Genomic DNA, 27,719 nt, shown 5'->3' with positions numbered 1-27,719 from the left:
CTACTTTTGCCCTGAGTTCGTTAGCCAATGATCAGCAACTGACCCAGGCAAGCCCCCTTTATAAAGTGTGGCTCCCTGTAATGTCCACTAACAAAGAGAATATTCTAATCCAAACCCGATCACTAATCACTTTACTGAAAAGGCTCTCCAATTGCCAGACTCTGAGCCGGTGGGAGTGCGACCTCAATCTGAACAGACTGCTCAGGGAAACAGGAAAGAGAAATAATGGCAGCCAGTTCAAGAGGGAGTGGGGTAGGTTACTGCTGAGCAAAGTGAGCGAGGCGCACACAGGTATAGATTGGGATTTTTGTCCTCTGGGACTGGTCGTTTAGTTAACGTCTATAATTGTCATTCTGATCCATAAACCCCTCCTGATGGTGTGTACATGTGGCAGTAATACTGGCATTGAGGATCACCCACTCAGCTGTTGCCCAGCTCTCCTTGGGCGATTCAGTGTCCGCAGCATTCATCGGTACCATTTAGGTGTTTCTTCTTCAACATGGACATGCGGTAAACGAAGCTGAGGTGATGCTGCAGGCGCGGATGTAATGAGAAGAACTTTGTGAGGGGTGTGTTCCTCAGGGACACCGATGACAGGTCGAACCAGGGGAATGGGCTGTGGGGAGATATTTTTTTAAAATTGTGATTCTCGCAGAAACCTTTGAAAACACAAGCTGCACAGCACATCCTCTTTGCTTTTCCCCTCTATTGGAAATGCTACCTGGGGTATGGTTCCCACAGATCCTCATGTGTGCCCAGGGAGTGGGGTGACTAGCTGACCACTTCACAAGTGAGCTTGATATGTGAGGTTGGCCAATGCCAGCAGCAGCAACAACTAGAAACAGGAGCCCAGACTGTGAATTGCCACTGTTCCCTATCCGTGGAGGGCACTCGTAGCTGAACTCTCTGATTGAGCACAGCCAGGTAAACACTGGACAGGGCGTGAACATGTCGGTGAGCTCCTCCTGCTCTGAACCAGCAGAGTAATCTGGGAATTGATGCTCCAATCATGGAAATAACTCCTGTTTTTCTTTCTAGTTTCTTTAGCCTTCAACCACTGCTGTGCCCTTGGGGACCTGCGCAGCAGCATCAACACTCGGGCAACGTTTGATAAGCAACTTTTTCCTTAACTTATCATTTTGCAGTTTAGTGTTTGTTATTTTATTTGAATTGATGACATTCATGTCATCCCAGTTGGCAGTCTCTAGGGTTTCATCTTCTCCAAGAGCCAAGGAACAGGCTCATTTGCAAGTCCTGAAAAAGCCAATCTCAAAATTCAAATAATCCCCCATTTGCCTGTTCCTGTAACTAGCAGGAAAAGCTGACCTGTCTCCGGGACTGAGACGCTGCCCTGGTACAGGAGGTTCCCACCTGGAGTCTATAACCCCGCCAGGGGTTTGCACAATGCTTTCAAGAGTTCAGGAAAAGTTAACCAGAGAATGTGTGGAAAAAAATACAACATATCCCCATAAATTAACAGCTTGGTGTCCAGCTACATTCACTTGAATGAATAGGATGACTACATTCTGCAGGCAATTCCCTCTGTCAGGAGGTTTTGAAACATTTCAACTGCATGAAAAGGCATTTAATACTGTCGAAGACGTTTCCATCTCAACATGAGTACAGCCAGAGTCTGTCATGTAACAAATCAGCTCAAAGGAGGGAGGCGAAGGGCAGCACGGTAGCACAGTGGTTAGCACAGTTGCTTCACAGCTCCAGGGTTCCAGGTTCGATTCCCGGCTTGGGTCACTGTCTGTGCGGAGTCTGCATGTTCTCCCCGTGTGTGCGTGGGTTTCCTCCGGGTGCTCTGGTTTCCTCCCACAGTCCAAAGACGTGCAGGATAGGTGGATTGGCCATTCTAAATTGCTCTTCAAGTCCAAAATAGTTAGGTGGGGTTACAGGGTGGAGGTGCAGGCTTAAGTGGGGGGTGCTCTTTCCAAGGGCCTGTGCGGACTCTATGGGCCGAATGACCTCCTTTTGCCCTGTAAATTCTAGGTCTACAAAATTATGAGGGGCATAGACAGAGTGGATAGTCAGAGGCTTTTTCCCAGGGTAGAGGGGTCAATTACTAGGGGGCATAGGTTTAAGGTGCGAGAGGCAAGGTTTAGAGGAGATGTATGAGGCAAGGTTTTTACACAGAGGGTAGTGGGTACCTGGAACTCGCTGCCGGAGGAGGTGGTGGAAGCAGGAACGATAGTGACATTTCAGGGGCATCTTGACAAATACATGAGTAGGATGGGAATAGAGGGATATGGACCCTGGAAGCGAAGAAGATTTTAGTTTAGATGGGCAGCATGGTTGGCGCAGGCTTGGAGGGCCGAAGGGCCTGTTCCTGTGCTGTACTTTTCTTTGTTCTTTGTATCAGCTATCAGGGTGCTAATCATTTGAGGTAGTTCCCCAGACACATTTCTATCTCACAGTGACTACTAGGTGTGAGGTGAGAGGTTGGTTAGGGACAGGGAGAAGAATTTAATATGGCTGATAGGTTAAAGCTTTAGTGTTAGTAATTGCGCAACTGAAGATATGGTTATAAAAATGCGCTTTAATTGGGGAGGGAGGCCATGAGACATTAGGTTTGAATGTTGGTGCGTGAATAGAGAATTTTTGCTCAGCACCAGGAGAGGTTCACACTAAATAATTAAAACAAAAATTAACAAAAAATGATTAATTATATAACTAAATATTAAAAATATGACTTGTGTTTCAGGGGTTTGAGGAATTGTTAAACCTCAGGAGGAGTTTCTGAAGCAAAAAGATTGATAACCCATTAGCTAACAGATGTCGTTAAAATGGTGGAAGGTTTGGTAGAGTTTGGGTTGTGTAGAGGAGATGGGCCCGACTTTAATTCTGTGGAAGTGGCTGGAATTTGAGTGTTGAAATCTTGCCTTATGGGGAGTTCAAACAAAGGGACCGTCAATATGAGACAGTTACTCAAAAATCCAATAGGAATTCAGGAGAAACCTCTTTATCCAGAGAGAGGTGAGAATGAGGAACGTGTTACCACACGGTGTAGCTGAGGTGAGTAGCATGCTGGGACATTGCTGGTGGTGTCTGACTATGTGTGTCTGACTACGTCAGGCTGTGGCTTGACTTCTCTGAGGGACAGCTCTCCCAATTTTTCAGCATAAGTCCCCAGATGTTAACAGGAAGAACCATGCAGGGTCAACTGGGCTGGGTCTGCCTTTGTTATGTTCAAATCTGATGTCTCGGTGAATGAAAATCGCTTATTGTCACAAGTAGGCTTCAAATGAAGGTACGATGAAAAGCCCCTAGTCGCCACATTCCGGCGCCTGTTTGGGGAGGCCGGAACGGGAATTGAACCGTGCTGCTGGCCTGCCTTGTTCTGCCCTGTGCTAAACCAGCCCTACCGCCAGGGCAGGGCACTACAGGTCAATCCAGCTGGTGCTTTTTCAAAGCAGTTTGATACAATTGAGTTGCTTGCTGGGGTGTTTCAAGACCAGGGCCAGGATTCTCCGACCCCCCCCCCCGCCGGGTCGGAGAATCCCCAGGGCAGGCGGGAATCCTGCCCCGCCACACCGATGCTGGCTGCCGTATTCTCTGGCACTGTTTTTCGGTCGGCGACGGGATTCTCACCATGCCGGTCAGGGGCCGTTGACAGTGGCCTCCCCTTGGCGATCCTCTGGAACCTGGTGGGCCACATGGCTGTCCAGTTTTGCCCAGTCCCGCCGGCGTGAATTACTCACCTCACGCAAGGTGGGACCTGGCAGATAAGTGTGCGGGGGCGGTCCTGGGTGGGGTGCAGGGGATCCGACCCTGGGGGTCTGGCCCACGATCGGGGCCTACCTGTGGGCGGGCTTTTTCTGTGGGGGCCTTCTTTCCTCTGCGCCGTGCCCCTGTAGGGCTCCGCCATATTGCCTGGGGGCCAGCATGGAGAAGAGAACCCCCGTGCATGCGCGGAAATACGCCGGCTGGTCCATGCATGCGCGAGATCACGGCGGCCGTTCCGCGCATGCGCGGACTCGCGCCGGCTCTTGACTGCCAGCTGAAGTGGCGCCACCCACTCAGGTTTCAAACTAGCCCCTGAAAATTTGGAGAATTCCTCAATTTCAGGGGCTGTTGACGCCGGAGTGGTTGGCGCCGGAGTGGTTGGCGCCGGAGTGGTTGGCGCCGGTGTGGTTGGCGCCGGAGTGGTTGGCGCCGGAGTGGTTGGCGCCGGAGTGGTTGGCGCCGGAGTGGTTGGCGCCGGAGTGGTTGGCGCCGGAGTGGTTGGCGCCGGAGTGGTTGGCGGCGGAGTGGTTGGCGGCGGAGTGGTTGGCGCCGGAGTGGTTGGCGCCGGAGTGGTTGGCGCCGGAGTGGTTGGCGCCGGAGTGGTTGACGCCGGAGTGGTTGGCGCCGGAGTGGTTGGCGCCGGAGTGGTTGGCGCCGGAGTGGTTGGCGCCGGAGTGGTTGGCGCCGGAGTGGTTGGCGCCGGAGTGGTTGGCGCCGGAGTGGTTGGCGCCGGAGTGGTTGGCGCCGGAGTGGTTGGCGCCGGAGTGGTTGGCGCCGGAGTGGTTGGCGCCGGAGTGGTTGGCGCCGGAGTGGTTGGCGCCGGAGTGGTTGGCGCCGGTTTTCCTGCTGGCGTGGGGACTTTGCCCCATTATCGGAGAATCCCACCCCAGTTACTGCTGTCATTCTGGAGTCACGGGTAGGCTTGACTGGGTAAAGGCAATCGGTCTCCTCCTCCAAAGGACATTTGTAAACTAATTGGGTTTTCTTGAGAGTTTAATAGCTTCATGGTCACTTTTACTGACATTAGCTTACTATTCAATTCACTAAATTCAAATTCACAGACTGTCACAGTGGAATCTGAATTCACACCTCCAGGTTATTAATCCAGGCCTCTGGAATACTGTAACATCATCATTATGCTGCTGTATCTACAATCACATTATGAAGAATCATAGAATTTACAGTGCAGAAGGAGGCCATTCGGCCCATCGAGTCTGCACCAGCCCTTGGAAAAGAGCACCCTACTTAAGCCCACACCATCCCTGTAACTCAGTAACCCCACCTAACCATTTTTGGTCACTGAGGGCAATTTATCACGGCCAATTCACCGAACCTTTTTGAACTGTGGGAGGAAACCGGAGCACCCGGAGGAAACCCACGCAGATACGGGGAGAACGTGCAGACTCGGCACAGACTGTGACCCAAGCCGGGAATAGAACCTGGGAGCTTGGAGCTGTGAAGCGACAGTGCTAACTACTGTGCTACCGTGCCGCCCTAAAAATTTACCTTCCATCTTGCCAATGCTCAATTCATGAGATACAACATACCTGCTGAGTGACAGTGATTGTACGCAGGATGCATTGATAAAGCTTTCACTGGAAAACAAAACTGGGCTGTCTATTGCTTCCACACCTTCTGAAGGACCGAATAATAGGTCATTAAGCATGCCCACCATGAGGCCATGGGGCACTTTCAGTAAGTAGCTGAAATTCAGGACAGAATACAGAACTTCTTCAAACCACTTCAGGTCCACACATGACAAACCTGCGAAAATCAGAGGTAAATTCAGAACCAACACAACTGAGATGAGAAATATCAAACAGGGCGAGGTTACATCCAGTTTACTCAGATATTCAGAAGGCATTTGATAACGTTCCATAATCAGACTTTTAAAGTAGATAGCCATCTTAAAGTTTTCTCTACCTGTCAATCTTCTCCATTTTCCCCTCACCAGCATTAAGTAACTCATGGTGTAACTCAAACATCTGGCCTGGGCTTGCAAAATCCTGGCTTGAGACAATTCACACCTCTTTAACCTGGAATCACCCCTATCTCTGACTCTGTAAAGATTTAATTACCTGCAAATGCTCGCATTCTAAGCATTGTCTGGCATCTTTGAATTTGCCTATGTATATGTTTCTGGAACATACCTCTTCATTCACCTGAGGAAGGAGCTGTGCTCCGAAAGCTAGTGATTGAAATAAACCTGTTGGACTTTAACCTGGTGTTGTAAGACTTCTTACTGTGCTCACCCCAGTCCAACGTCGGCATCTCCACATCATATCTCAAACATGTCCAATCCAGGCATCAGCCTAGACAGTGTCAACCATCTGTTTTACAATGCGTGGTGCTGTAGCCAAATACATTGGGTCTGCACCAGCATCAGTGGAAAACAACAAGAAAGCATTAACCCTGACTGCACCGTCCCTATATCCTCCTTAACCCAAGGGTGCTGGGATCAATTTAATGCTCCACCACTGCCCTGTCTGAGGTCAGCACAAACCAGGTATGAATATTCAATCTTTAATTGGTGAACTCCAAAAGAAGATAAAATTGTATGTGGTTAAAGACAATTATGGAATTGGGTAGCAAGGGATGTGATTGGGAATAGTAACATTTGCTTCTTCAAGGGGCGATGCTGTCATCTCCAAGAATCCATATTACAACAATGGCTCCACAAGTATCAGTGTAACCTCCTTCAACTAGTTACAATAAATGTAGTCACAAAACATAGCATTTCATCAAATTAATTCTCCATCTAACTATGTGAGAATATCTAATAATTGTAAAAACCGTTCTAAGTCTGCAATGCACAACGTCTCTACTAATGTTGGGTAATAAATCTTCCATAAACTTTTTAAAAATAAATTTAAAGTATCAAATTCATTTTTTTTCCAAATAAGGGGCAATTTAGTGTGGCCAATCCACCTACTCTGTGCATCTTTGGGTTTTGGGGGTCAGACCCACGCAGACACGGGGAGAATGTGCAAACTCCACACGGACAGTGACCCGGGGTCAGGATTGAACCTGGGTCCTCGGCGCCGTGAGGTAGCGGTGCTCACCACCGTGCCGCCCACAAACCTTACATAAACTTAGCCACATCGACAGCACAGCTGTCCATGTGCTAACCCACACCAAATCCTGTTCACCCATCATCCTCACGCTCGCTGACCTGTACTTGGTTATGTGTCCAGCAAAGCTTCAATTTTAACATTCTCAACCTGGTTGCCTCTGCCGAAGGACAGTCCCATTTTTAGCCAGTCTGGCGCTGCATGTGGTAACGTCTTAATGGTAAATTCACAGAGTGTCTCGTATGTGATGATGCCACTCTGCCCATGTCACAACACTCTGCTGGTCTGCTGAATCTTGGGCTGGATTCTCCGCCCCGCCGCGCCACATTTCTGCCCCGACCCGCTGGCGGGATTCTCCGTTACGCCAGCCGGTTAATGGGGTTTCCCATTGTGGGGCAGCCCCACGCCGTCGGAAAACCCCCGGGCTGCCGGCAAAACGGAGAATCCCGCTGGCGGAGAATCCAGCAAAGTGTCTGGTTTTCTTGGTCTCCGGTCGTAGCCGGTTAATTCTGTAATCACACCTCCCCTGTCCAACGCCCCCCACTCACCCCCAACCCAATCCTACAAAGCACTGAAATCTCCCTGCTCCTCCGACTCTAGCCTCTTGACCATCCCTGACTTCAATCATGCCATCCTTTAGTGGCCATGCCTTCAGTCGCTTGGGTTCTAAGCTCTTAAATCCCCTCCCTAAAGTTCTCTGCTTCGCTCTTCTGCTTTAAGACCTACCAAATATTTGACTATCTGTCTTGACGCCTGTCTTTCTCTGTCTCAATGCCAGTTATTGTCGGCAAATGCTCCTGAGAAGAGTTTTGAGACAGTTTTGCTACCTTAAAAATGTGAAATAATTGCAAATTGTTGTTAGTGTATTTAAGATTTGTGTGTGTGCTGTTCTTGAGGCAGTACTGTGTGACACTTTGATTTATTCCGTAACTAATTCCACCTTTGACTGTCTGGTCTGCAGTTCCCAAACAGCAAGGTTCATGAGGTCTGTGATATTTAGGGGAACACTGAACAATTCACACACTGGATTCGGGGCAGTTCACCACCTCAGTGTTTGGGCTGAGGAAATGCAGTGTGGCTTCCCCTTACCAGTCTCTTTGAATGGCGATGTCACTTCAATAACCTCCTGAACCTGTAAGGCTGTAAGAGGGCTTCTGCCAGTCTCCCACAGCTTAGACCAGGGATTTTGTTCGTTGAAGGAATAATGCGGCCTCACTATACTGCCGTGTGCCAGAAAGTTCCTGAGCCTGAGAAAAAAAAGAAAGCAATGTTTCAGTAAGCAGCAAATCCAACATAAATGAGAGATTTACAGAAAAGTTTAAAATCAAGGGTTTTGACTGGGTAAATAAGAAGAATGTTTCCATTGACAGGGCACGACTGAACTAAATAGGTACACAGTCCCAAAGCGAGCGTGTTTATCCGCGTGTTTCCCGGCACTCGCAGCGCGGGTCACGCGTGATCCCAGCGGTCAGGGGGCTGGTGTGCTGGCTGTGGAGGGTGAGAGAGAGAAAGAGAGGCCATGTGATCAGCATCCAGCGCTGCCACACTCGGCCGAGATCCGTGCAGCTGGCCGGGGGACTTCCATCAGGGCTGGGGGGAGTGGTGGCCAGGAGGTGGTGGGGGAGGTAGGCTGTGAGGTTGGGGTGGGTGAGGTTGGGGTGGGGGAGGTAGGCTGTGAGGTTGGGGTGGGGGAGGTTGGGGTGGGGGAGGGAGGCTGTGAGGTTGGGGTGGGGGAGGTAGGCTGTCAGGTTGGGGTGGGGGTGGTAGGCTGTGAGGTTGGGGTGGGGGAGGTTGGGGTGGGGGAGGTAGGCTGTGAGGTTGGGGTGGGGGACGTTGGGGTGGGGGACGTTGGGGTGGGGGAGGGAGGCTGTGAGGTTGGGGTGGGGGAGGTAGGCTGTGAGGTTGGGGTGGGGGAGGCTGGGGTGGGGGAGGTAGGCTGTGAGGTTGGGGTGGGGGAGGTAGGCTGTGAGGTTGGGGTGGGGGAGGTTGGGGTGGGGGAGGGAGGCTGTGAGGTTGGGGTGGGGGAGGTTGGGGTTGGGGAGGTAGGCTGTGAGGTTGGGGTGGGGGAGGTTGGGGTGGGGGAGGGAGGCTGTGAGGTCGGGGTGGGGGAGGTTGGGGTTGGGGAGGTAGGCTGTGAGGTTGGGGTGGGGGGGTTTGGGGTGGGGGAGGTTGGGGTGGGGGAGGTTGGGGTGGGGGAGGTAGGCTGTGAGTTGGGCTGGGGGAGGGAGGCTGTGAGGTTGGGGTGGGGGAGGGAGGCTGTGAGGTTGGGGTGGGGGAGGGAGGCTGTGAGGTTGGGGTGGGGGAGGTTGGGGTGGGGGAGGTAGGCTGTGAGGTTGGGGTGGGGGAGGTTGGGGTGGGGGAGGGAGGCTGTGAGGTTGGGGTGGGGGAGGGAGGCTGTGAGGTTGGGGTGGGGGAGATAGGCTGTGAGGTCGGGGTGGGGGAGGGAGGCTGTGAGGTTGGGGTGGGGGAGGGAGGCTGTGAGGTTGGGGTGGGGGAGGGTGGCTGTGAGGTTGGGGTGGGGGAGGTAGCCTGTGAGGTTGGGGTGGGGGAGGTTGGGGTGGGGGAGGTTGGCTGTGAGGTTGGGGTGGGGGAGGTTGGGGTGGGGGAGGTAGGCTGTGAGGTTGGGGTGGGGGAGGTTGGGGTGGGGGAGGTAGGCTGTGAGGTTGGGGTGGGGGGGTTTGGGGTGGGGGAGGTTGGGGTGGGGGAGGTTGGGGTGGGGGAGGTTGGGGTGGGGGAGGTAGGCTGTGAGGTTGGGGTGGGGGAGATAGGCTGTGAGGTTGGGGTGAGGGAGGTTGGGGTGGGGGAGGTAGGCTGTGAGGTTGGGGTGGGGGAGGGAGGCTGTGAGGTTGGGGTGGGGGAGGTTGGGGTGGGGGAGGGAGGCTGTGAGGTTGGGGTGGGGGAGGTAGGCTGTGAGGTTGGGGTGGGGGAGGTTGGGGTGGGAGAGGTTGGGGTGGGGGAGGTTGGGGTGGGGGAGGTAGGCTGTGAGGTTGGGGTGGGGGAGGTTGGGGTGGGGGAGGGAGGCTGTGAGGTTGGGGTGGGGGAGGGAGGCTGCGAGGTCGGGGTGGGGGAGGTTGGTGTGGGGGAGGTTGGGGTGGGGGAGGTTGGGGTGGGGGAGGGAGGCTGTGAGGTTGGGGTGGGGGAGGTAGGCTGTGAGGTTGGGGTGGGGGGGGGGTTGGGGTGGGGGAGGTAGGCTGCGAGGTCGGGGTGGGGGAGGGAGGCTGCGAGGTCGGGGTGGGGGAGGTTGGGGTGGGGGAGGGAGGCTGCGAGGTTGGGGTGGGGGAGGTTGGGGTGGGGGAGGTAGGCTGTGAGGTTGGGGTGGGGGAGGGAGGCTGTGAGGTTGGGGTGGGGGAGGGAGGCTGTGAGGTTGGGGTGGGGAGGTTGGGGTGGGGGAGGTAGGCTGTGAGGTTGGGGTGGGGGAGGTAGGCTGTGAGGTTGGGGTGGGGGAGGGAGGCTGTGAGGTTGGGGTGGGGGAGGTTGGGGTGGGGGAGGGAGGCTGTGAGGTTGGGGTGGGGGAGGTTGGGGTGGGGGAGGGAGGCTGTGAGGTTGGGGTGGGGGAGGGAGGCTGTGAGGTTGGGGTGGGGGAGGGAGGCTGTGAGGTTGGGGTGGGGGAGGTTGGGGTGGGGGAGGGAGGCTGCGAGGTTGGGGTGGGGGAGGTTGGGGTGGGGGAGGTAGGCTGTGAGGTTGGGGTGGGGGAGGTTGGGGTGGGGGAGGGAGGCTGCGAGGTTGGGGTGGGGGAGGGAGGCTGTGAGGTTGGGGTGGGGGAGGTTGGGGTGGGGGAGGTTGGGGTGGGGGAGGGAGGCTGCGAGGTTGGGGTGGGGGAGGTAGGCTGTGAGGTTGGGGTGGGGGAGGGAGGCTGTGAGGTTGGGGTGGGGAAGGTTGGGGTGGGGGAGGTAGGCTGTGAGGTTGGGGTGGGGGAGGTTGGGGTGGGGAAGGTTGGGGTGGGGGAGGGAGGCTGCGAGGTCGGGGTGGGGGAGGTTGGGGTGGGGGAGGTCGGGGTGGGGGAGGGAGGCTGCGAGGTTGGGCTGAGGGAGGGAGGCTGTGAGGTTGGGGTGGGGGAGGGAGGCTGTGAGGTCAGGGTGGGGGAGGGAGGCTGTGAGGTCGGGGTGGGGGAGGGAGGCTGTGAGGTCGGGGTGGGGGAGGGAGGCTGCGAGGTTGGGGTGGGGGAGGGAGGCTGCGAGGTTGGGGTGGGGGAGGGAGGCTGTGAGGTTGGGGTGGGGGAGGTTGGCTGTGAGGTTGGGGTGGGGGAGGGAGGCTGTGAGGTTGGGGTGGGGGAGGGAGGCTGTGAGGTTGGGGTGGGGGAGGGAGGCTGTGAGGTTGGGGTGGGGGAGGGAGGCTGTGAGGTTGGGGTGGGGGAGGTTGGCTGTGAGGTTGGGGTGGGGGAGGTACATGTCCAGCACGGCCGGCGCTATCTTTTCCGGCGTGACCGGTGCGTGTGTGGGGGGTGTAGGCGTACGTATGGCTGCAGGTTGTCAGCACGGGATCCAGTGATTCTCCATTCGCCAGTGCTAGCCCCTCACCGGTAGCAGAATCGGTGAGGTTGATGTGCCGATTTTCCCGTCATGGATCACCACCGATCTTCGGTTGGCGTCTGCACTTACCCTGAGGAACGGAGAATCCAGCCCCAGGGCTCTGAAAAGTTCATTATCGTCACAAATATCTCCAAGAGAAAGCTGTCACCCCATTCACCTCGCCTATACTTCCCTTTCAATACAGTCTTTATCAACATCTACGACTATAAACAAATTGATGCATTCCGTGGAACTACAGTTTCAGGAGTTCATTTTTTCCAATTAAGGGGCAATTTAGCGTGGCCAATACACCTATCCTGCACATCTTTGGGTTGTGGGGGCAAAACCCAGGCAGACACGGGGAGAATGTGCAAACTCCACACGGACAGTGACCCTGAGCCGGGATCGAACCTGGGACCTCGGCGCTGTGAGGCAGCAGTGCTAACCACTGCGCCACCGGGCAGCCCTCACTTTCAGGATTCTGGAGAATCATTGCACTTCCCTCCCTTAAACACCAGATGAACTCAATTTAAAATGCTTGAAATAGCAACTCATGTCCAGATATTTATCAATTCCGATTTCAAAAGCAGGCTTGGTGGTTTTCTGAAAGATTAGTCTTTTTATCTGTGCTTTAATTCTCAATACTACTGGCTTCACTCGGAGAGGGAAACCTGTTTAAAAAAACAAACATTCCATTCTGACTCTGATGAAGCACTCACTGAGTTAATGGTTGTGATCGAACAGAAACGTTTCAAGGTGTCATTTGTGGTGGGCAGTTCCAGGGTGGCAGTGCCAAGGTGGCCACATTCCAGGGGGAGGGTCAGGGAGCCATCCTGCACTGTGCCTGACCATCCAGGGGCCTGCAATGTCCCCTGGTCCCATTGCGCCTGGCCCACGTTTGTGTGAACCATACTGAATGGCACCTGGCTGGGGCCTCCTTGGGGAGGCTGGTGAATCTCGGGAGGCTGGTAGATCCCGGGTAAGTTTAAAACCAACTGAAGTGGGTGCGGCTTGGTCACGCGCATTATGGGCGGGATCCTGATCCCGACGCCTCACGGGATCTACCCAGATCTACCCATACTGGCTGCCAGGTAACTGGGGGAGGCCTCTCCTGGCATCTAACGGCCAGAACCGCAGTCCAGGTCGAGTGTAAAGCTGGCTGGTAAATCGTGGCCATTATGTCCAAACAGAGGTCACATTAAAAGAAAGCTGGGCAGCACGGTGGCGCAGTGGCTAGCACTGCTGTCTCACGGCGCCGAGGACCCAGGTTCGATCCCGGCTCTGGGTCACTGTCATAGAACATAGAACATTACAGCGCAGTACAGGCCCTTCGGCCCTCGATGTTGCGAAACTCCTCTAAAGCCCACCTACACTATTCCCTTATCGTCCATATGTCTATCCAATGACCATTTAAATGCCCTTAGTGTTGGCGAGTCCACTACTGTTACAGGCAGGGCATTCCACGCCCTTACTACTCTCTGAGTAAAGAAAAGCAGCAATGATTCCACTGGGGCTCGAACCCAGGACCTTCTGCGTGTAAAGCAGACGTGATAACCACTACACCATGGAACCAGTCTGTGTGGAGTTTGCACATTCTCCCCGTGTCTGCGTGGGTTTCGCCCCCACAACCCAAAGATGTGCAGGGTAGGTAGATTGGCCATGCTAAATTGCCCCTTAATTGGAAAAAATGAATTGGGTACTCTAAATTTATAAACAAAAACAAAAGCTGTGTGGAGATTTTTTTTAATCAACTTTCTGCGGAAAGGGTTAACTTCTCTGCAGAACCTAAAGAGGCTGAGGGTGGGCGGAGAAAACCTCTTCTGTTCTGCTGTCTTCAATTTTGCTCAAAGTTCATGGCTTTTGCCTGTCCATTTTTCCTTAAAACCAAATTTAATTTCCAATTTTTGCTACTTAATCAAAGTTGAAAGAAATACTTTGTGAAATGTGTTGACAATCTTAACAGTTTTTTTAACTCTAAAGTTTTGGAAAGTTCTAATTGGGTTCCTGCCGCACTGCAGGCTTATCGTTATGTTTCAGGAACTAACTGGCCTTCGCAATTCTAAATGTTTAAGCTGATGAACAACACCCTGCTTCAACACTGTATTATACACAGTATAAAGGTGAGCCAGCTACAGTGCAGACTTTGTTTGCATTGAGTGCTGAATTTGGTGGCATTTGAGTGCTATAGTGAGAGTTTGGTGACTGAGGGAGTGTTGAATTTGGGTGCATTTGAGTGCTATAGTGAGAGTTTGGTGATTGAGGGAGTGCTGAATTTGGGTGTATTTGAGTGCTATAGTGAGAGTTTGGTGACTGAGGGAGTGCTGAATTTGGGTGCATTTGAGTGCTATAGTGAGAGTTTGGTGACTGAGGGAGTGTTGAATTTGGGTGCATTTGAGTGCTATAGTGAGAGTTTGGTGACTGAGGGAGTGTTGAATTTGGGTGCATTTGAGTGCTATAGTGAGAGTTTGGTGATTGAGGGAGTGCTGAATTTGGGTGTATTTGAGTGCTATAGTGAGAGTTTGGTGACTGAGGGAGTTAGGTGAGGAGGGAGTAAGGTGCTCCTTTCATTTCATTGCCACAGAGTGAGAAGGGAACCAGGAGTTTACAGAGACTGCAGCTGACTGGGAGCAGAGTCGGAGGGTGGAGTTCCAGTTGGTCCACAGGGCAGCTACACTCTGTAAGGTAAGAGTTGTTTGTTTTGGGTTTTTTAATTTGGGTTTTTAAATTTTTTTGTTTTATTTTGGGGGGGGGGGGGTGCAGCAAGCTATCATTCTTTCATTTTGCAGAATCACCAATTTTCACGAGTTCACTTGGGAGAGTAGCAACAGTATAAGGGCCGAACGGGTGTTTAATCTTTCTTTTTCCCCCCCCTTTAAATCTCTTTGTGAATTCAGATCAGAGGGGATGGAGGCCAGGGCAGTTGCATGCTCCTCCTGTAGGATGTGGGTGGTGAGGGATACCACCGGTGTCCCTGCTGACTACCTGCGGGAAGTGCATCCAACTCCAGCTGCTCTGAGACCGTGTTAGGGAACTGGAGCTGGATGAACTTTGGATCATCCGGGAGGCAGAGGGGGTGATAGAGAGGAGTTACAGGGAGGTAGCCACACCCAAGGTACAGGACAAGAGTAGCTGGGTTACAGTCAGGGGAAGGAAAAGGAATGGGCACAGCGAAGGGATCCCTCGTGGCTGTTCTCCTTCGAAACAAGTATGCCATTTTGGATGCTGTGGGGGGGGGGGGGGGGGATGAGCTACCGGGGGAAGGCCCGAGTGGCCAGCTCTTTGAGAAGGGGGGAGAATTGAAAAGCAATAGTGATAGGAGACTCAATAGTTAGGAGAATGGATAGGAGATTCTGCGGTCGCGAGCGAGATTCTGGAAGGTATGTTGCCTCTCGGGTGCCAGGGCCAGTGATGTCTCGGATCGAGTCTACAGGATTCTTAAGAGGGAGGGGGAGCAACCAGAAGTCGTGGTGCACATAGGCTCCAACGACATAGCTAAGAAAGGGGATGAGGATCTAAAAAGTGATTTTAGGGAGTTAGGTTGGAAGCTAAAGAGCAGGACAAGCAGAGTAGTGATTTCATGATTGCTACCGATGCCACGTGTGTGCCAGTGAGGCAAGGAACAGAGAGTGAGTGCAGCTGACCACGTGGCTACAGGGCTGGTGCAGGAGGGAAGGCTTCAGATATTTGGATCATTGGGATATCTTCTGGGGAAGGTGGGACCTGTACATGAAGGATGGATTGCACCTAAACTGGAGGGGCACCAATATCCTGGGTGGGAGGTTTGCTAGAGCTCTTCGGGAGGGTTTAAACTAGTTTGGCAGGGGGATGGGAACCAGAGCTATGGATCAGAGGATAGGGTGTTGAACAGGCAGAAATAGTATGCAGCGAGTCTGTGAGGAAGGCTAGACAGTTGATAGGGAAAAGTTGTACCCAGTTGAATGGGTTAAAGTGTGTCTGTTTCAATGCAAGGAGTGTCAGGAATAAGGGAGATGAACTTAGACCATGGATCAGTACTTGGAACTATGATGTTGTGGCCATTACGGAGACATAGATTTCACAGGGGCAGGAATGGTTGTTAGATGTTCCGGAAGAATAGGGAGGGAGGTAAAAGAGGAGGGGGTGTGGCACTGTTAATTAGGGAGTGCACCACAGCTGCAGAAAAGGAGGTAGTTGAGGAGGGTTTGTGAAGCACTATCAATTACGACGAGACGTGGGTAGAGAGTAAGCGAGGCTTTATTACACAGAGATGTGTGGCCTCCTACAGCAGCTGACGAAATGCCTGCTGTACGGAGAGCACACACATTTATACTCCGCCTACTGGGTGGAGCCAGCAGGCAGGGATCTACCCCCATACCTGTAGTACAGGGGCCTTACCGTAAAACCCATATATACAATATAATACAACAGTGGTGGCTACAGGGTCCAAAGTGGCTGGTGGAAAACTATATACATACAGATTGCTGTCAAAAATTACAGAGAAGGTTACAAATTTGGACGATCCGGTGCCTTGATCTGTCGTTGAGAGCACCGCAGTACTGGTGGCGACTCAGGCGTCAGCTTGGTCTTCGGTGAGTCCGGGAGCGTGTCGAAATCCTCTTCATCCCCGGGTGGGAGCAAGGGGAGGACGGATTGTCCTGGAGCGGGGGCTGCAGTGGGGTGGGCCGAGGAAAGGGAGGGTGGCGCCAGGGCGGGGGGGGGGAGCCAGCTGGTGCCAGGTCCCTGAGGGAGACTGTGTCTTGGCAGTCGTCAGGGTACGCTACATAAGCGTATTGCGGGTTGGCGTGACGTAGCTGTACCCTCTCAAACAACGGGTCTGCCTTGTGGAGTTGCACGTGCTTACGGAGGAGAACGGGTCCTGGAGCTGCCAGCCACATTGGGAGCAAAACCCCGGAGGTGGACTTCCTGGGGAAGGCAAAGCGATGTTCATGGGGAGATTTGTTAGTCACGGTGCATAGGAGCGACCGAATGGAGTGAAGTGCTTCGGGGAGGACCTCCTGCCAGCGGGAGGCCGGGAGATTTCTGGACCGTAGGGGCAGCTGGACGGCCCTCCGACTGTCCCATTCTCCCACTCCACCTGCCCGTTTCCCCTGGGGTTGTAGCTGGTCGTCCTGTTCGAGGCAATGCCCCTGCTGAGCAGGAACTGGCACAGCTCATCGCTCATAAATGAGGATCTCCGGTCGCTGTGGACGTAGGCTGGAAACCTGAACAGAGCGAGGATGGTGTTGAGGGCTTTGGTGACGGTGGCAGGCGTCATGTCGGGGCATGGGACGGCAAAGGGGAATCGGAAATATTCATCGACCACACTGAGAAAGTACGTGTTTTGGCCGGGGGAGGGGTGGGGCCTTTTGAAGTCCACGCTGAGGCGTTCAAAGGGGCGGGGGCCTTCACCAGGCGCGCACGATCTGGCCGGTAGAAGTGCGGTTTACACTCCGTGCAGACCTGGCAGTCTCTGGTGATCGCCCTGACTTCCTCGATGGAGTAGGGCAGATTGTGGGCCTTTATGAAATGGTAAAAACGGGTGACCCTTGGGTGACAGAGATTGTCGTGCAGGGTCCGGAGTCGGTCCACTTGTGCGCTGGCACATGTACCTCGGGACATAGCATCGCGGGGGGGGGGGCTCGTTGAGCTTACCGGGGCGATACAAAATCTCGTAGTTGTAGGTGGAGAGCTCGACCCCCCACCTCAAGATTTTATCATTTTTGATCTTGTCCCTCTGTGTGTTGTTGAACATGAAGGCAACCGACCGTTGGTCAGTGAGGAGAGTGAATTTCCTGCTGGCCAGGTAATGCCTCCAGTGCTGCACAGCTTCAATGGTTGCTTAGGCCTCCTTTTCGACGGAGGAGTGCTGAATTTCGGAGGCATGGAGGGTGCGGGAGAAGAATGCCACGGGCCTGCCTGCCTGGTTGAGGGTGCCAGCCAGAGCGATGTCTGATGCATCGCTCCCGACCTGGAAGGGGAGCGTCTCGTCAACCGCGTGCATCGCGGCCTTGGCGATGTCGGCCTTGATACGGTTGAAGGCCTGATGAGCCTCGGCCGTCAGTGGGAAAACAGAGGAGTGAATTAGTGGACGGGCTTTGTCTGCATAGTTTGGGACCCACTGGGCGTAACACGAAAAGAAACCCAGGCATCGTTTGAGGGCCTTGGGGCAGTGGGGGAGGGAGGAGTTCCATGAGGGGTGCATGCGATCGGCGTTGGGCCCTAGAACTCCATTCTGAATCACATAGCCGAGGATGGCTAATCGGTTCGTGCTGAATACGCACTTCTCCTTGTTGTAAGTTAGGTTGAGGAGAGTGGCGGAGAAATTTGGCACGGTTAGCGTCGCGGTCCTGCTGGTCGTGGCCGCAGATGGTGACGTTGTTCAGGTACGGGAAAGTGGCCCACAGTCCGTTCCGGTCAACCATTTGGTCCATCTCCCATTGGAAGACCGAGACCCCGTTGGTGACGCCGAAGGAAAGTGGTAAAGGCGGCCGTCTGCTTCGAACGCCGTGTATGGGCGGTCTGCCTTACGGATGGGGAGCTGGTGGTAGGTAGATTTCAGGCCCACTGTCGAGAAGAGCCGGTACTGTGCAATCTGATTGACCATATCAGATATGTGAGGGAGGGGGTACGCGTCGAGCTGCGTGTACTGATTGATGGTCTGACTGAATTCAACGACCATCCTGTTTTTCTCCCCGGTTTTCACCACTACCTGTACCACCTGGGCTCTCCAGGGGCTGTTGCTGGCCTCGATAATACCTTCCCACAGCAGCCGCTGGACCTCAGACCTGATGAAGGTCCTGTCCTGGGCGCTGTACCGTCTGCTCCTGGTGGCGACGGGTTTGCAATTCGGGGTTAGGTTTGCAAAAAGGGAAGGCAGGTCGACCTTAAGGGTCACGAGGCCGCAAACGGTAAGGGGTGGTAGGGGCCCGCCAAATTTCAGGGTTAGGCTCTGGAGGTTGCACTGGAAGTCCAGGCCGAGTAGCAGGGCAGCGCAGAGGTTGGGTAGGACGTAGAGCCAGAAACAGCTGAACTCTACGCCCTGGACGGTGAGGGTGGTGATGCAGTACCCCCCCGGATTGCCACGGAGGGAAGATTCTCTGGTTAGCGGGGTGTACCGCGAGGGAGCAGCGCCTTACCGTATCGGGGTGGATGAAGCTCTCAGTGCTCCCGGAGTCCAGAAGGCAGGATATCTCGTGCCCCTCGACCTTCACCTTTGTTGAAGCGGTCGCGAGGTTGCGCGGTCGAGACTGGTCAATCGTGACCGAGGCGCGACGCGGCTGGTCGACGGCAGTTGCAGGCGATGAGCGGCCTTATGAGGTGCCCGATGGGCAGCCGTCCTGAGGCGGGTAAGATGACGGCGCCCATGGGCTGCACGTGTCCTGGGGCAGGCAAGATGGCGTCGCCCACGGGCCGCACGTGTTGTGAGTAGAGCAAGATGGCATAGCCCACGGGCCGCACGTAGTCTGAGGAGAGAAAGATGGCGTCGCCCACGGGCCGCACGTGGGGAGTGCCGGGACAATAGCGGCGATTGAGTGGGCCTGGCACACTGCAGCGAAATGTCCCTTCTTGCCACAGGCCTTGCAGAGCGCACTCCGCGCCGGGCAGCGATGCTGGGCGTGTTTTGTCTATCAGCAGAAGTAGCATTTGGGTCCCCCAGGCCTGCCGCGTGGCGCAGGCGTGGGGTTGGCTGGGGCCGATCGCTGATGGGGTCCACAATGGGGTGGCCACCGGCGGAGTCCACGATGCACAGGGGGGGTGGGCCGTGCGGCAGGGGGCATAAGCCTGTACGTTGCGTGAGCGACCTTAAGCAAGAGCGCTAGTTTCTTGGTCAAGCATGGCCCCTTCTAAGAGGCGCTGGCGGATGTAGTCAGACCCTATGCCCGTAACAAACGCATCTCTCATCAGCAGGTTCGAATGTTCAGTGGCCGAAACGGCCTGGCAGTCACAGTCTCTCACTAGGGCGAGCAGGGCACGCCAGAAACCTTCCACGGACTCACCGGGAAGTTGGTGCCGCGTGGGCAGGAGGTGCCTGGCGTAGATCTTGTTGGTCCGCTGAGCGTAATTCTCCTTCAGTTGCACCATGGCTTCTGCGTAGGTCGGCGGGTCCTGGACGAGGGGAAAAACGTTGGACCACAGCCGCGTGTACAGAATCTGGAGCTAATGTGCTTCTGGGATTGGGTGTATGCTTCAAAGCAGACTAGCCAATGTTCAAAGTCTTTTTTGGCGTTGTCTGCTTGAGGATGAAGCTTCAGGCAATCCAGCTTGATGCGGAGGTCCATCTCTGAAACATCTCAGTGTAATAAATTGAAGCACTATCAATTACGACGAGACGAGAGTAGAATGTAATGGAGGCTTTATTACACGGAGATGTGTGGCCTCCTACAGCAGCTGATGAAATAGCTGCTGTACGGAGAGCACACACATTTATACTCCGCCTACTGGGCGGAGCCAGCAGGCAGGGATCTACCCCCGTACCTGTAGTACAGGGGCCTTACCGTAAAACCCAAACATACAATATTATGCAACAGTGGTGACTACCACAGTTTGTCTAGTGAGTCACTGTGGGTGGAAGTCAGAAACAAGAATGGAGCAGTCACTTTCTTGGGAGTTTTCTGTAGACCCCCCAATAGCGGCAGAGAGATGGAGGAACAGATTGGGCGGCAGATCTTGGAAAGGTGCAGAAGTAACAGAGTTGTTGTCATGGGTGACTTCAACTTCCCTAATATTGACTGGAACCTCCTTAGTGTAAATGGTTTGGATGGAGCAGATTTTGTCAGGTGTGGACAGGAAGGATCCCTGACTCAATATGTGGATAGGCCGACTAGGGGGGAGGCCATATTGGACTTGGTGCTCGGCAGCGAACCAGGCCAGGTGTCAGATGTCTCGGTGGGAAAGCATTTCAGTGACAGTGACCACAACTCCTTGACCTTTACCATAGTCATGGAGAGGGATAGGAACACACAGTATGGGAAGGTATTTAATTGGGGGAGGGGAAATTATACTGCTATTAGACAGGAGCTGAGGAGCATAAAGTGGGAATAATTGTTCTTGGGGAAAAGCACAACAGTAATGTGGGGGTTGTTTAAGGAGCACTTGCTGCGAGTGCTTAATTGTTTTGTCCCACTGAGACAAGGAAGGAATGGTAAGGTGAAGGAGCCTTGGATGACGAGAGAAGTGGAGCTTCTAGTCAAAAGGAAGAAGGAAGCTTAGGTTGAGGAAGCAAGGATCTGACTCAGCTCTAAAGGGTTACAAGGTAGCCAGGAAGGAACACAAAAATGGACTGAGGAGAGCTAGAAGGGGGCATGAAAAAGCCCTGGCAGGAAGGATTAGGGAAAACCCCAAGGTGTTCTACCCTTATGTGAGAAATAAGAGGATGATCATAGTGAGAGTAGGGCCGATCAAGGATAGTGGAGGGAACTTGGGAGATGGGGGAGGCCCTAAATGAATATTTTGCTTCAGTATTCACTAGAGAAAGGGACCTTGTTGCCCATGAGAACAGTGTGAACCAGGTTAATAGACTCAAACAGTTTGATATTAAGAAGGAGGATGTGCTGTAAATTTTGAAAAGCATCAGGATAGATAAGTCCCCTGGGCCTGACTCAATATACCCAAGGTTACTACGGGAAGCGGGGGAGGAGATTGCTGCGTTGCTGGCGATGATCTTTGCGTCCTCACTCTCAACTGGAGTAGTGCCGGATGATTGGAGGGGGGGGGGGCGAATGTTGTTCCCCTGTTCAAGAAAGGGAAATCCCTGGGAATTACAGACTCATCAGTCTTGCGTGTGTGGTGAGCAAAATATTGGAAAGGATTCTGAGAGATAGGATTTATGATTATTTAGAAAAACATAGTTTGATTAAAGATAGTCAGCCTGGCTTTGTGAGGGGCAGGTCATGCCTCACAAGCCTCATTGAATTCTTTGAGGATGTGGCGAGACACATTGATGAAGGTCGGGCAGTAGATGTGGTGTATATGGATTTCAGTAAGGCATTTGATAAGGTTACCCATGGTAGGCTCATTCAGAAAGTTAGGGGTCATGGGATACAGGGAAATTTGGCTGTCTGGATACAGAATTGGCTGGCCGAAAGAAGACAGTGAGTGGTAGTGGATGGAAAGTATTCCGCCTGGAGGTCGGTGACCAGTGGTGTCCCGCAAGGATCTGTTCTGGGACCTCTGCTCTTTGTGGTTTTTATAAATGATTTAGATGAGGAAGTGGAAGGGTGGGTTAGTAAGTTTGCCGATGACACGAAGGTTGGGGCAGTTGTAGATAGTGTCGAGGGCTGTTGCAGGTTACAGCAGGACATTGACAGGATGCAGAGCTGGGCTGAGAAGTGGCAGATGGAGTTCAACCTTGATAAATGTGAAGTGATTCATTTTGGAAAGTCGAATTTGAATGCTGAATACAGGGTTAAAGGCAGGATTCTTGGAAGTGTGGAGGAACAGAGGGATCTTGGGGTCCACGTACATAGATCCCTCAAAGTTGCCACCCAGGTTGATAGGGTTGTTAAGAAGGCGTATGGTGTGTTGGCTTTCATTAACAGGGGGATTGAGTTTAAGAGCCGCAAGGTTTTGCTGCAGCTTTATAAAACTCTAATTAGACTACACTTGGAATATTGTGTCCAGTTCTGGTCGCCTCATTATAGGAAGGATGTGGCTGCTTTGGAGAGGGTACAGAGGAGATTTACCAGGATGCTGCCTGGACTGGAGGGCATGTCTTATGAAGAAAGATTGAGGGAGCTAGGGCTTTTCTCACTGGAGCAAAGAAGGCAGAGAGGTGACTTGATAGAGGTGTACAAGGTGATGAGAGGCATGGATAGAGTGGATAGCCAGAGACTTTTCCCCAGGGTGGAAATGGCTGTCACGAGGGGACATAATTTGAAGGTGATTGGAGGAAGGTATAGGGGAGATGTCAGAGGGAGGTTCTTTACACAGAGTGGTGGGTGTGTGGAATGCACTGCCAGCAGAGGTGGTGCAGTCAGAGTCATTAGGGACATTTAAGCGACTCTTGGACAGGCACATGGACAGCAGTAAATTGAAGGGGTGTAGGTTAGGTTGATCTTAGATTTGGATAAATGGTCGGCACAACATTGTGGGCCGAAGGGCCTGTACTGTGCTGTACTGTTCTATGTTCTATGTTCTAACACTGACGACTCAAATGTGCGGCATTCCTTCAACTGGATAAATGAAGTAAGGGTTGTGGAGTAATGTCTAACCTTACACACTGGCATTGCCTTATGACACAGGAGAGGTGGAGGAAAGTGCTTTCAACTGTAGCCAGATAGCCAACGGCCTGAGAAGCTGGGCCAGATACAGAACTGGACAATCTAAATTAAACAATGGGCTGGCCTGTTGAGAATTGGGACAGGCCAAATGAACACAGACACTGGTCAGAGGCAAACAAGGGCAAGTCTGGACTCGTCCTGGAAGCTGGGACTAGAGGTGCTCGACCTTGGCCAAGGTCATAGATCATAGAATTTACAGTGCGGAAGGAGTCCATTCGGCCCATCGAGTCTGAACTGGCCCATGGAAAGAACATCCTACTCAAGCCCGCACCTCCACCCTATCCCCGTAACCTAGTAACCCCACTTAACCTTTTTTTGGATACTAAGGGAAATTTAGCATAGCTAATCCACCTAACCTGCACATCTTTGGACTGTGGGAGGAAACCGGAGCACCCGGAGGAAACCCACGCAGACACGTGGAGAACGTGCAGACTCCACACAGATAGTGACCCAAGCCGGGAATCGAACCTGGGACCCTGGAGCTGTGAAGCAGCTGTGCTAACCACTATGCTACCGTGCTGCCCAAATAAAGACATGATTTTTGTGTACCGGGCAGACTTGCAAGCACCTGTTACCAGTTTATTCATGATTCAAGCACGGAGGGAACTACCCCAGAGAAACGAACATCCTCCTCTGATTCAGCTCTCTCAGCTTTAACACAGCTCTCACAGGAGAAGATGATAAACCTGCCCTCAGCTCGAAATCACTGATACAGCCTGCTTATACAGTGAATCAGTACACAGAGCATTGTTCACAATTCCAATCTTGAGTTATTAAACCTTCACCCAAAAGCTTGTCTGTAATCTCATGGCCAGGAACCGTCTGTTGTCCAACAACCTTGCTGGCAGCTCCTGCTGGTATTCGGATCTTGGGATATAACTATTTAATTAGCCTGTGATTTTACTCTAATGCAGGGGTGTCAGATCTATTTCCTCTTTTACTAAATCTATGAATTCACTCTTACAGCAACAGATTGTGTATGTATTATGAGACTCCTGTCCTGTGTAAGTGACAGACTTACCTGGCAGCAGGCACTGCAGTTACTAAGCTGTACACAATACAGGTCTTGGGGATGGAGCCCCGGATCTGGGAAGAAACAGCAAATAACTGGGAGGGTAGACAGCAGAGAAACATCACGTCCACTGAAGCGGCTAGACGTCTGTTATCATAAAAACACTGGATTCCCAAGTCAGTTAGGTCACCTGAAACAGAAAGCAGTTGGCGTAGCATCAAAGAATGCTCTTCAGTCCACCGGATCTTACTGACTTAGAATTCTACCCCTACAATCTCCCCATTCAGCTGCTTCTCACATCAATCCAGTGTCCTGGACCCTCCCAATGTTAAGCAAACCTGTGTGGGGAGGCCCAGACCAGAGACATGCAGGGCTGCAATTCTAAACTTACTCGGCCTTTCCCAATGGGCACAGGTCCCCCAAGGTGGGAAACATGGCAGGTTGTGAGCCGTTGCTGGGGTAAAGCGATATTTGGGGGGGAGGGGATGGAGAGCAGGCAGTCACCATTTGAATATCTGCTGCAAATGACTTTTACTCTGATAATGCTATTTCCCTTAAGGTTCCTGAAGATAGTTTGGACAAGGTAAGTCAATTCATGAACTTTGGATAAGCCGGCTGCCTGAAACTGGCAAGACCTTTTGATAGATAAGTTTAAAAGTTCTTGCCAACTTCAAATGTCACAATGTAACGGTGTATGAAGATTAAGGTATGCATGAATGCAGTGATTGGGCTCTGTCTTTAAAAGGTAACTGACCATTAAATTAACCAGTATTGTGGAAGTGTACTAATGCATTAGAGTACTTTATCAAATGGATAAAGTTTTATTTAGCGTTCAACAGTATTTAGAATCTGATTTAAATGGGTCATCAAGACATTCTGGTTTAAGTTTTACACGGATTTAAAGTAAAGGGATCTGTTAAAACTTGCAATCATGATCTTTACCCACCACCTTATAGGTAATGAGTTCCAGGTCATTACCACTTTCTGAGTAAAAATGTTCTTCCTCACATTCTTCCCTGCATCTCTTGTCCAAAACCTTAAATCAGCTTCCCCTAGTCTTGTACCATCAGCTAATGGAAACAATGTTTATTTGTCCACCTTATCTAATTGTTATAAACTTGTACACCACTATCAAATTCTCCCAAGGAGAGGATGCCCACTTTTTATATCTAACCATGTGGCTAAAATACCTCATTCCTGGAACTATTTTGGTAAATTTCCTCAGCAGCCTCTCAAGGACCTTCACACTCTTCCTGAGGTGTGGTGATCAGTCCTGGGCTTAATACTCTCCCTGTAACCCAACTAGAGCTTTATAAAGATTATGCATAAACTCCTTCCGTCTGTACTCAATACCTCTGTTTATGAAGCTCTGCTAAATACTCCCTCAATATGGCTTGCCACCTTCAAAGATCGATTCACTTGCTATCATGGCCCCTCTGTTCCTGCACAATTTTGAAAACTGTGGCATTAGATTTATTTAGCCTCTCCAGGTGGCTGAAGCCAAAATGAATCACTTCACTCATTTCTGTATTAAATTCCATCTGCCACTTGTCTGCCCATTTTATCTGCCCATGTCCTGTTGCAGGCAATCTTTACTGTTTACCACTCCCCCACGTGTGATATCATCAATACATCTGAAACTTTACTCCGAATTCCGATATCTAAGTGATATGTATCAGAAAACCAGTGGTCCTTGCACTGACCCATGGAGAATACCATTGTCGACCATCCTCCTGTCTAAAAATCAAGTATTGACGAAAACGCACTGCTTTCTACCCTTAAGCCAAGCTGACACGGACCCGTCTGTTCCATCCACCTCAATTTTGTTAAGCAGCCTTTAATGTGGGACCTTCTCAAAATCTTCCTCAGTAAACATTGTTAAGTATTGTCGCCTTGCCCAGCGGATCTAAGTATCTATCAATCTTTTTGTTCCTAATAGGACCCACTCTACCTCTGACTGCCCACTCACAGTTTCCAGGCAAGTAGATGATATTTGGGTTACCTTTCCTACTGATTGCAATTACATTCTCAGATTCTCCTCTTTGCATGGCATATTTTGCTCTTCACTCTGCCTTTCAAATAATTGTATTGGACCTGGCTCTCTCCTGAAGAATTCATCTGACATGCATCATACTGCCTCTACTCTGTTTAATAATATTCTCTATCCTGCTTATCATCCTGGCTTTACTTCCCAATATTTGCCCTTTATGAAATGAACCCAGCTTTGACTGAGGCTGCCCCCCTTAAACAACACCTCAGTACTGACCCTCCAATGGTGCGGCACTCCCTCAGTACTGACCCTCTGACAGTGCAGCACTCCCTCAGTACTGACCCTCTGACAGTGCAGCACTCCCTCAGTACTGACCCTCTGACAGTGCGGCACTCCCTCAGTACTGACCCTCTGACAGTGCAGCACTCCCTCAGTACTGACCCTCTGACAGTGCAGCACTCCCTCAGTACTGACCCTCTGACAGTGCGGCACTCCCTCAGTACTGACCCTCTGACAGTGCAGGCACTCCCTCAGTACTGACCCTCTGACAGTGCAGCACTCCCTCAGTACTGACCCTCTGACAGTGCGGCACTCCCTCAGTACTGACCCTCTGACAGTGCGGCACTCCCTCAGTACTGACCCTCTGACAGTGCGGCACTCCCTCAGTACTGACCCTCTGACAGTGCGGCACTCCCTCAGTACTGACCCTCTGACAGTGCGGCACTCCCTCAGTACTGACCCTCTGACAGTGCAGGCACTCCCTCAGTACTGACCCTCTGACAAGTGCGGCACTCCCTCAGTACTGACCCTCTGACAGTGCGGCACTCCCTCAGTACTGACCCTCTGACAGTGCGGCACTCCCTCAGTACTGATCCTCTGACAGTGCGGCACTCCCTCAGTACTGACCCTCTGACAGTGCGGCACTCCCTCAGTACTGACCCTCTGACAGTGCGGCACTCCCTCAGTACTGACCCTCTGACAGTGCGGCACTCCCTCAGTACTGATCCTCTGACAGTGCGGCACTCCCTCAGTACTGACCCTCTGACAGTGCGGCATTCCCTCAGTACTGACCCTCTGACAGTGCAGCACTCCCTCAGTACTGACCCTCTGACAGTGCGGCACTCCCTCAGTACTGACCCTCTGACAGTGCGGCACTCCCTCAGTACTGACACTCTGACAGTGCGGCACTTCCTCAGTACTGACCTTCTGACAGTGCAGCGCTCCCTCAGTACTGACCCTCTGACAGTGCAGCACTCCCTCAGTACTGACCCTCTGACAGTGCAGCACTCCCTCAGTACTGACCCTCTGACAGTGCGGCTCTCCCTTAGTACTGACTCTCTGACAGTGCGGCACTCCCTCAGTACTGACCCTCTGACAGTGCGGCACTCCCTCAGTAATGACCCTCTGACAATGCGGCACTCCCTCAGTACTGACCCTCTGACAATGCGGCACTCCCTCAGTATTGACCCTCTGACAATGCGGCACTCCCTCAGTACTGACCCTCTGACAGTGCGGCACTCCCTCAGTACTGACCCTCTGACAGTGCGGCACTCCCTCAGTACTGACCCTCTGACAGTGCGGCACTCCCTCAGTACTGACCCTCTGACAAGTGCGGCACTCCCTCAGTACTGACCCTCTGACAATGCGGCACTCCCTCAGTATTGACCCTCTGACAATGCGGCACTCACTCAGTACTGACCCTCTGACAGTGCAGCACTCCCTCAGTACTGACACTCTGACAGTGCGGCACTCCCTCAGTACTGACCCTCTGGCAGTGCGGCACTCCCTCAGTACTGATCCTCTGACAGTGCGGCACTCCCTCAGTACTGACCCTCTGACAGTGCGGCACTCCCTCAGTACTGACCCTCTGACAGTGCGGCTCCCTCAGTACTGACCCTCTGACAGTGCAGCACTCCCTCAGTACTGACCCTCTGACAATGCAGCACTCCCTAAGTACTGACCCTCTGACAGTGCGGCACTCCCTCAGTACTGACCCTCTGACAGTGCAGCACTCCCTCAGTACTGACCCTCTGATAGTACAGCACTCCCTCAGTACTGACCCTCTGACAGTGCGGCACTCCCTCAATACTGACCCTCTGACAGTGCGGCACTCCCTCAGTACTGCCCCTCTGACAGTGCGGCACTCCATCA

The 27,719-nt window shown here is 52.6% G+C and overlaps 1 protein-coding gene and 1 non-coding gene across 2 annotated transcripts; both read right to left on the bottom strand.

The window, feature by feature from the left end:
* On the bottom strand, positions 1 to 25,297 carry LOC119962487 (NADP-dependent oxidoreductase domain-containing protein 1-like). The gene is made up of 5 exons (XM_038790432.1): positions 25,225 to 25,297; positions 23,588 to 23,768; positions 7,890 to 8,047; positions 5,277 to 5,493; positions 1 to 616 (listed from the first exon to the last, which is right to left on the bottom strand). The coding sequence occupies exons 1-5, from the start codon at positions 25,295 to 25,297 to the stop codon at positions 451 to 453; spliced, it is 795 nt and encodes a 264-aa protein (XP_038646360.1). The 3' UTR covers positions 1 to 450.
* trnav-uac lies at positions 12,808 to 12,880 on the bottom strand. The gene has a single exon. It is a non-coding gene; the product is annotated as a tRNA-Val (tRNA).
* Positions 25,298 to 27,719: the final 2,422 nt, after the last annotated feature.

Source organism: Scyliorhinus canicula, chromosome 2 (genome assembly GCF_902713615.1).
Source record: "Scyliorhinus canicula chromosome 2, sScyCan1.1, whole genome shotgun sequence".
Lineage (NCBI taxonomy): Eukaryota > Metazoa > Chordata > Chondrichthyes > Carcharhiniformes > Scyliorhinidae > Scyliorhinus > Scyliorhinus canicula.
This window is presented reverse-complemented; position numbering and strand designations above follow the sequence as displayed.

Coding starts and splice junctions, on each gene's coding strand:
- LOC119962487 (XM_038790432.1), bottom strand. CDS start 25,297: ATGGTATTCTCCATGGGTCAGTGCAAGGACCACTGGTTTTCTGATACA. Junction 23,769..25,224: donor CTTAGATATCGGAATTCGGA/GTAAAGTTTCAG, acceptor TTTCTGTTTCAG/GTGACCTAACTGACTTGGGA. Junction 5,494..7,889: donor ATCGCCATTCAAAGAGACTG/GTAAGGGGAAGC, acceptor TGATTTTCGCAG/GTTTGTCATGTGTGGACCTG.